The sequence below is a fragment of the Sinocyclocheilus anshuiensis genome, unplaced genomic scaffold, assembly GCF_001515605.1.
Source record: "Sinocyclocheilus anshuiensis isolate Anshui unplaced genomic scaffold, SAMN03320099.WGS_v1.1 scaffold457, whole genome shotgun sequence".
NCBI classification, from domain to species: domain Eukaryota; kingdom Metazoa; phylum Chordata; class Actinopteri; order Cypriniformes; family Cyprinidae; genus Sinocyclocheilus; species Sinocyclocheilus anshuiensis.
In genome coordinates, this window is record NW_015537939.1 from 16140 (window position 1) to 24963 (window position 8824).

Here is an 8824-nt window from a genome sequence, read left to right on the forward strand (position 1 = left end):
GGTAACACCATTTTCATCCTTTCGTTGGCTTTAGTTTCTTCCTTTTCTGAGATACTGAGGCTCAATTTGTTCAAATAAAAAAAAAAAAGTTTTCTGTCTTAAAACTTGTCCATTTGTAACATATTTGGTTCATTCATTAACTGCTGAATTGGTTCATTAAACATTTCGATGAACACTCGGTATACCTGTGTTCTGATGAATCTACGCCTGCCAAAACACACTTTGTGCTAATCAAATATCTGATACGTAATTTGACTTTTAGGTTCACTGAATCAAAAATTATAACATGTTTCAGAGGGAAAAAGTTATTTTTAGTTGAAGTAGAACGGTTTACCCCTACTATGGTCAAATTGACCCAAGAGTTTCAATTTACAATCCAACAACTAACCTTAAATAACCAACAAGCTAATTGCATTTTCTAGTTTTAGTATACAAGATATCAAGTTCTACACAGAAATGTTGATGTTAAGTTGCTGTAAATCTCTGTTAAAGCTACCAGGATTAAAATGACCCTCACACAGCAAGGAAGGGTTAACTAAACATTAGGTTGACTATGAGACCTAAATGATTTTGGGTTTGAAAACACCTTGGGACAATAAGGCTTAGCATTGAGTACGTCCTGAAGCTGGATATACATATATACTTTTGGTTGTTTCAGTAAGTAGTTTTTCAGTAATAGTTTAACAATTTAACAATTCAAATGTTTATATTAATTAAAGTTCCATGACATCACATTCACCATTAGCTTTTGTGACATCACACAAGAGGAAGTCGCCACTTCAAAAGAGGAAAAAATCAGTAACAACTAATGATTTTTTGTTTTATCTCTTCAGTATTCACATTTAAAAACAAACATATGCACCTGCAACACATGGAGACATCTGCCTTACCCAAATCACCTCCCATCCCCCATCTTATACAGAGGCTTTTGCCCACACAGTGATCTGTCATTGAGAAGCTCGCAGAAACGCCTGACGAGCCTGTGCGTTGTTCAACTTCATTTAACCTTCGCTTTAGTACCTTGCTTTGAAAAAAAATGTTTTAATGGAAATGATTTTCAAAAGAACATTGAAGCCATAATGAAGAATCTCATTTAACAGCTGAGGTCGCTCTTCTCAATGGGGGGAAAACAAAAGGACGGGACAGGCAACATCTGTGACTTACCACTGCACCCTGAACAGCCTCCAGACTGAAAGCAAGCGCCATCTTTTGGGCTAGTGAAGAAAAACAATTGTCTAGACAAATGTCACCTGGACATAGGGGGCATAATTTTGTAAGTATTTAATTAACTAGTTTTGACACTAGAGAGAAATGTAGAAACTGACACTACAGTATTTAGGTTTAAAGGATTCAAGGTAATCAAAATATATAGTATATAAACTGTTACATTTAATTTAATTTCTTAAGACATCCCATTGTTTGCTAACTGTTGTTAAACCCAATTTTTCATGTTAAATGTTAAATTTTGCAAAACCAAATAAGCACTCATAGTACAGGTTCATTGAAACTTCATTGTATTTTTATTTATTTTTTTACTGTTAATAAAAAATTATTTAACATGAACGAAAAAAAGAAACTGATAATTTGTTTTGAAAAAAAAAAAAAAAAAGTTAATTTAATCTGTGCATTTTATAACCACAAAGAAAATAAATCTTTTTTTTTTTTTTTTACTTATCTCGGTAAAAGTGATTCAATGTTAAAAGTGACTCAGTACTACAAGGTCTTTCAGCACAGCATTCAATAAATTAAACAAAAAACAACAAAAACAATCGTATAGTCCATCAAACAAAAATCACCAGAGTCACTAAAGAAAACAAACACCAAATAAAGCAAATCACAGACGTCACTAAACAAACAAAACAAAAACAATCTTAGAGCTGACCAAACAAGACCAATCCACTAAACCACCACACAAACTTCACCAAAGAAATGTCACAACATTCAAGACTAAATTAATCTTAAGAGACCACCAAACAAAACAGTAAAGTTACTAAACAAAACACATCATCAAACAAAACAAATCACAAAAGAGAAGTCATTAACAAAACAAAAACTAAATTCATCTTAGAGCCAATGAAACAAATCAAACAAAATAATTAAACAAACCAAAAACAACAACAACAAAAAACAAACATTCTTAGAGCAAATAATTATAACTAAAGACAAACTATCAAACAAATCAACAAAGAAATACCACTAAACAAAACAAAAAAAAAAAAAATAAGATTTTAGCTGTTGATACTGCCATCAGGTGGGGACAACCTGGAACATTGTCCCAGGAATATATATTTTTTTATAAATCCATTAAATAAATTCTTGGAAGCCCTTTATGGGTACTTCCAAAGTGAGGATATAATATATACATTTTTACATGAATAAGTAATTCAGTCATTCCTGTAAATCCATTCAAACTTATCTGCAAAGTTTTCCTACTCTCTCTTCCATCGGTGTTGACAGCCATCACATTCAAACAACAAACATGCATTTCACATGTATCTGCTTTCATGCCCAACATGTTTTCAAGGTTATGACTCTTATTACTCATGCATTTAGAGACTTGTAGGTACCCCTCCTTCCCCATCCCTTGTCTCAGTGGGCTCAGGTGGGCCTGCGGAGGACCACGCAGGCCCCAATTTTCCCCCTGACTGGTTTTAACATAAGGGGTAATGTGAGAGGAGCAGGCACAGGCTCTTCCACACCATCTCCTCCCCCAGAGAGAGACTCTGAGCCGGGCTAGATCCCGCATGCAGCCCCTCCTGCCGTGGGGAACGTGGTCTTCAGTGCCACCATACCATTACTGCCTGCCATATCCCTCTATTATTTACTTCTCCTCCTTCTCTCTGTTTGCTCCCTGGAGCCTGCCAGCACCATCTCTCGTTCGGCGAGGTAGAATAGAGGTCTTTATCTCAGGGAGGTGAGGACGAGAAGGCAAGGAGCTCGGGGACTGAAAATGTGTGTGTATACACATACGAACCGGAGCTTCACGGGCACACTTGTACATCTGAGAAAAAATCTTTACACTTTTATTACCCAAATATATCCGATGTCTTGGTTCTGCACACACACACACACAGCAAAGTCCATTATCACAAGAGCCTTTTTGTAATGGATTTCCTTGTTTTGCTTCAGTGAGAGGGAAGAGGAGGTGGTGGAGGGGAGAGAAGCCTTCTGTTGTTGTTATAAATCACCTGCTCGTTCTCTCACACCTCTCTCCCTCCCGTTTCTCCGTCCCATGCTATCCCACAATGCCCCCCTCCACCCGGCACACAATCAGCCCCACAGCACAGGAACCCCCTAGAAAGTCTCTTTCATTGCAAAGCCTCTCAGCATCCCTCCTCACTTTGGTTTGCTTACTCTATCGCACTCTTCAGCATAGGTTTTATTATTGTTCTCGTCACCTTTCCTCTTCTCTTTAGAGATTAGTTATATTTGCACATTTTCTTTTTGATTTCAGACTCTTCGAAGGTCAAACATTTAAGCATAATCGTGAACAGTTTTATTTGAGCAAACTTGAATATAGCTGAGGAAATTAAACAATTAAAAGTTGTTTTTGCTTTAAACAAATCTATCAATCAACTACTGATTGTGAGGGGGGGTTTTTTCAGATGGAAAATTACATTTAGATTTGATCTTGTGTATTTTTAGTTCAGCTCAAAATGTCCCAATTGCACATTATAAACCTGGTTGGTAGAACTATTTTAAAGGTTGTTATTACACTGTTTTCTATTCTGTGCATATAGTATATACAATAGTGATATTAAATGGTTTTAAAAGTGTCTGGTTACAGTTTATCCATTTCAGCTGTAACTAACTTAATTAAACTTTTTGTAGAAAAAGAAACAAGAAAAAGAAATAAATAGATGTAAATACATAGTATTAATATTAAATAGTTTAAAGTGGTTTAAATTAAATTATTTAATACTATTATATATTTTTTAATTTCTTTATTAATATTTAATTCATTTTTTAATATTGATGCAAATATAAAATAGCAATATTAAGGTTTAAATTGGTTTAAATGGCTAGCTACATTTGACCTATTTTAGCTAAATATAACTAATGATGACTGAAAATAAACTAAAATAAACTATTTCTAATTTTCAAAATATTTGTAAACACTGTAATACATTAATATAAACATAGGTGAATAAATACCTTTTCCTATAAAAAAAAAAAATCTCAAAAGGACTAGAAAATCTTTTTTCCCCATAAAATGTTAAATTACATGTTCCCTTTTTTTTGCAGTTTCTTTCTCTAGAGGTTTTACTGTTTTAAAACATTCTCCTTTTCCCACAGCAGCCCAAATTCTCCGCTAAAGCATGGCCAGACCATCCAGAATCCTCTGTAACCTCTCACCTCCACCTGCTCAAACCTCCTGCGTTGTCACCTCTCCTATCACCTCTCGCAATCTGCCTCCCCTCTCCTCTCCTGCACACTTCCTCATGCGCCCAGCCTCTCCTCGCTGTAGCCTGGGGCTGGGAAATCCTATTAGCCTTTACCATGGGAGAGAGCAGGAGACACATCATTAATTACACACACAAACCCACTCCTGACAGTGCCAAGCTTAATCAGCCAGGACCATAAAACACACACACATACACACACACAGCAGCTAGTGCAGCCACACCACAAATACACAGACGTACATGCAGGTACACACACACACTTGCAGAGATATACCTTGCACAATTGGTTTGCAAAAACCATGCACAATTCAAAATGTGTGAAATATACATAAAGAGGTATCTTTTGTTTGGTTTCCATCTATTTCCTTGAAAACCTATCAAAATATCCCTTTACCAATTCTCTTTTAAGATTAGCAGTTGCACACATATAGTCAATGAAAAACAAAATTCAAAAGATGTGGAAATTGACTAAAATTTGCTAAAATGGATAAAAGCTGGAAGAACAAGGTAGGGTAAGGCAGAAAAAGCCAGCTGGGTGGCTTTTGTTAGAAAACACAAAAGAGGCGACACATGCACTCTCTGACACACCTTGCTTAGCAAATGATTGGCCACCGAAATATCATTCAACCCAGCTGTACAAAATCACTCCGCCTCATCCATGCGTGTATGTTTACACAGTTCAGAGCACAAAGTATTAATATTTACACATTCATGTGAAAGAAACTGGGTTGAAAAAAAACTGAGGAGGACATGGAATATACAAGAAAGGTATTTATTTACTACAGGAAAATCACGGTTTGAGAAAACTACTCCAGAAAAATATTGCTCAAACACCTAAAATAAGTAAATAAAGTTTAAAGCACTCAAGATTGTGATAAAAAAAAATGTCTACTTTTATTTGATTTTCTGTCAACAAGACAGAAAGTCTTCCTTTAAGTTGAGAGGAAATCTGGAAGAATACACGTATAAAGGTCATTTCTAGAGTTCTTTTCCATATTTTCACCTGATATAAAAACGCAAGCAACTGACCTCAGGTGTCAACAATGAGATAACGGCGAAGACAAACAACAGTCTTGAAAGAGTGTGAAGAGACTCCCGCAATGGCTTTTTTAACATCCAAGTGCGCCCTCATGTGGTCACCCACATTAAAACTCAAAAACTGAAATGTGTGAGCAATTTCTTTCACAGCTTTAACAAAATATGATTAGACCATATATATGCGCCATTTACGAACACGTGGGTTTAGAATTTTTTGGGGAAAAAACAAGGATACGCAGAACGAAAAATGTCAACGAAACAAACCATGAGTAAAATGCTAACAGGTGTCAACACGAGTCTTAATATTACATTACTTAAAGCCAAAATTATAAAGATTCACCACTCTTATTTTATGTACTAGTTTCCAGCTTAATATATAATCTAGAGTTGGTATTTAAAATAAGACATTAAGATATTTAAACGCAAACCTGTTTTGGATGCTAAACACACCATATATATAATTAACCAAAACATATTAGCCTTCATGTAAACTTTATATTAACCTGCACTTTCCTCAGGTATAAACATACTTGCATATTTATGTGTGAATACACGTACATATGTTCGTGTGTATGTATGGGCGTGCATAGCAATGCCTTAATTCACTAATTTTGAGAACAAATGTAATAACCTATCATCTGAAAGGTAGTTACAAATGTGAAAGGACCTCCTTAAAACCTTATTGTGTGAGGTGAAACAAAATCGAAATCAAAAAATTTGTGAGAACAAAATCTGAAACGATAATGGTGAAACTCAATCCACAGCAGCACGCCTAATATAAGATCTTCACATTGTAAATTTGCAAACTTATAGCTGCTTTTTTATAAGCAGTTTAAGCTGCATTCAATAAGCATCACGTAAATCAAAAGTAAAGGAGATAAAAATCAGTTATAATTGTGAGCAGTCAGCATTATTATTAAGGACTGTGCTTATGAAATACTGCCCATTTTGTTTGAAATTTCTCTTTTAGTCATAAAACAAAACCTGAACCAAAACCAAAAACTAGATGTTGTAAACACCACCTGTTATAAACCCTAACCCAAGTATAAAAGACGCTCAATACTTTCTAGAACAGATGTGTGTGTACTAAGTAGTGCCTACTAACTTACAAACTATGTTTTTTGAATGGAGTGTACTGGAGTGTCATGGAGAATTAATGAAATCAGTTTTTACTGCGTCTTTTTGCTTTTGTGGGTGTGGCCTGGATCACTTTGGCTTTCCTCCACAAGACTCTCCTGTCAGTCACCGGCGGCTCCTCCTCTTCTCCCGAACTGTGTTCGGCAGCTTCATCTTCCTCTGTGCTCCCCTTCTCCTCTTCAGTGCTTGTGAGCTTTTCTTCCTCCTCCTCCTCTTCTTCTTCATCATCAAACTCCTCATCCACCACCTGTATGACCACAGCTTTGCTCAGTCTACTGGATGTGCGCTTGGGTGTTGGCGGGACAGGTTTGATCCTGCCTCCTCGAAGAACTCGAACCCCAGGAGGAGAATCGTGAGTTTCGTTTGAGCTTTTCCCCTCATAATCATAATCATCATCATCATCATCTTCAGTGGTGGCAGTGTCCTCCTCTTCTTTCTGTTCCTCTTTTTCATTTGTCTCAGGTAAATTCTCTTCCTCTGGCTCCTCTTTTTCGGAGTCCTCCATTGCAGGTTGGCTTTCCTCTGTCTCAAGTGGCTCATCGGAGGCAGTCTCATCTTGTTGGTTCAGAGCTGGCTCCTCTGTCTCTATAATTACTTCTTCACCTGCTGCACTAGGAGAAGCAGATGTCTCCTCCAGTGGAGCTTCTTGCTCAGGAGCAGATGCTTCCTCTACTGCATCACTGTCCCGCACAGAGGAAACACACTCAACCAGGTCGGCTGGAATGACTGGCGCCTCAGGAACAGCTGGTGGATGATCAGTGTCTTCGGTTTTCTCAAGCGCTGAAGCTACATCCTCAACTGCAGAAGCTACTTCCTCTTCCTGTTCCTGCTGAACTTCCTCTTCCTCCTCAACTGGAGAAGAAAGTTCTGCCTCTGCATCCTGTTTCTCCTCAGTAACAAGTTCTTGGTCGATCTGTTCCACTACTTCAGACTCTTCAGGGGTGTTAATGATGTCATCCTTAACAAGACAAACCAGATTAGGATTCGGTTTAGGTCTAGTCTAAATAGTGACATTGATGCTCTTAATAAAAAATAAAAAAACACTATGATAACTGTGAATTCCATTTTTCCTAAAATTTCCCAAATATTCAGAAAGAGATGTTGTGAGTAGGGTTTGAACTTGTGACACTGACCGCTATGCCACAGATCTGACATGATTTGTGACAATGTTAACAGCATTCTTTGTTAAAATTTAACATTTTATTTTGGGTTTTATTTTAAAATATTTTACAACAGAAAACAGTTATATTAAATTGTAAACATATTTCACACTAATACTGTTTTTACAGTATTTTCTCAAATAAATATGCAGTCTTGGTAAGCATAAGAGACATTCTTAAAAAATGTAAAAAAAAAATAAACGACCCAAATGGTAGTGCATACAGATTGCTCAAATCATGTAACAGTACAACCTTGACCTTAACCTGAACTAAATAGTTTACCTGTGCTTCTCCCTCTGCCTCCATCTCCTCAGCAGTGCCATTTTGGATGACAGGTTCAGCCTTTGCATCCTCTGTTGTGACTGCTGACCCCTCATTCTCTTCTTCTTGACTGTCAGTCATTTCTCCATTGACTTCTGCCACCTTCACAGAGAAACAGAGAATTCAATACCTGATTTGGGTTTGCACATATTTGTATGTGTGAACTGACATAAAATGTGCACCTCTGGCTCACAGAACATACTGTTTTATGAACCACAAACATAATTTGCATTGGCAACTGTTGTAAGCCAACTTGTTTGGCCTCATATTAAACCAGTGATGAAATAGTGTACCAGATAAGACAACCAACAAAGGATGCTGCTGTCCCTCACCAGAATTTCTGTGTCTGCAGGGGCCTCATTGGATACAGCCTCCTCCACCTGGACAGAGGTTGCTGCTCCATCTTCTCCTCCTCCACTTTCTCCATCCGTGTGTTCTTTAGTCTCTGGCACAACAGCATCAGGTTCTGTCTCGGTTTCTGGTTCGACCACTCTAAATTCAATATACAGGTAATAAATGACAAAGAGGACGATACAGTAATTCGGTCTTTTTAGAATTATACATTACATTTTCTGGTACATCTGTTTTCAAAATTGATAATAATAAGAAACTGAGCACTATATCTGCATAATAATGATTTCTAAAGTATCATGTGAGATTTATGACTGAAAACTCAGCTTTGCCATCACAGGATTGTTTTTTAAAAAATTAAAAAATTGTTTAAATATATTTTATATACAAAAATGTATGTATATATATGTA

The 8824-nt window shown here is 36.7% G+C and overlaps 1 protein-coding gene across 1 annotated transcript in view; it reads right to left on the reverse strand.

The window, feature by feature from the left end:
• Nucleotides 1-5661: 5661 nt before the first annotated feature.
• Nucleotides 5662-8824, reverse strand: part of LOC107661277 (soluble lamin-associated protein of 75 kDa-like) — a 19960-nt gene continuing 16797 nt past the window's right edge. Inside the window, exons 11-13 of the mRNA XM_016450777.1 lie at nucleotides 8395-8554; nucleotides 8024-8164; nucleotides 5662-7539 (exon numbers count right to left, since the gene is read on the reverse strand). Of these exons, the coding sequence (XP_016306263.1) occupies nucleotides 6607-7539; nucleotides 8024-8164; nucleotides 8395-8554 (1234 nt within the window). The 3' untranslated portion in view covers nucleotides 5662-6606. The remainder of the gene's footprint in view (nucleotides 7540-8023; nucleotides 8165-8394; nucleotides 8555-8824) is intronic.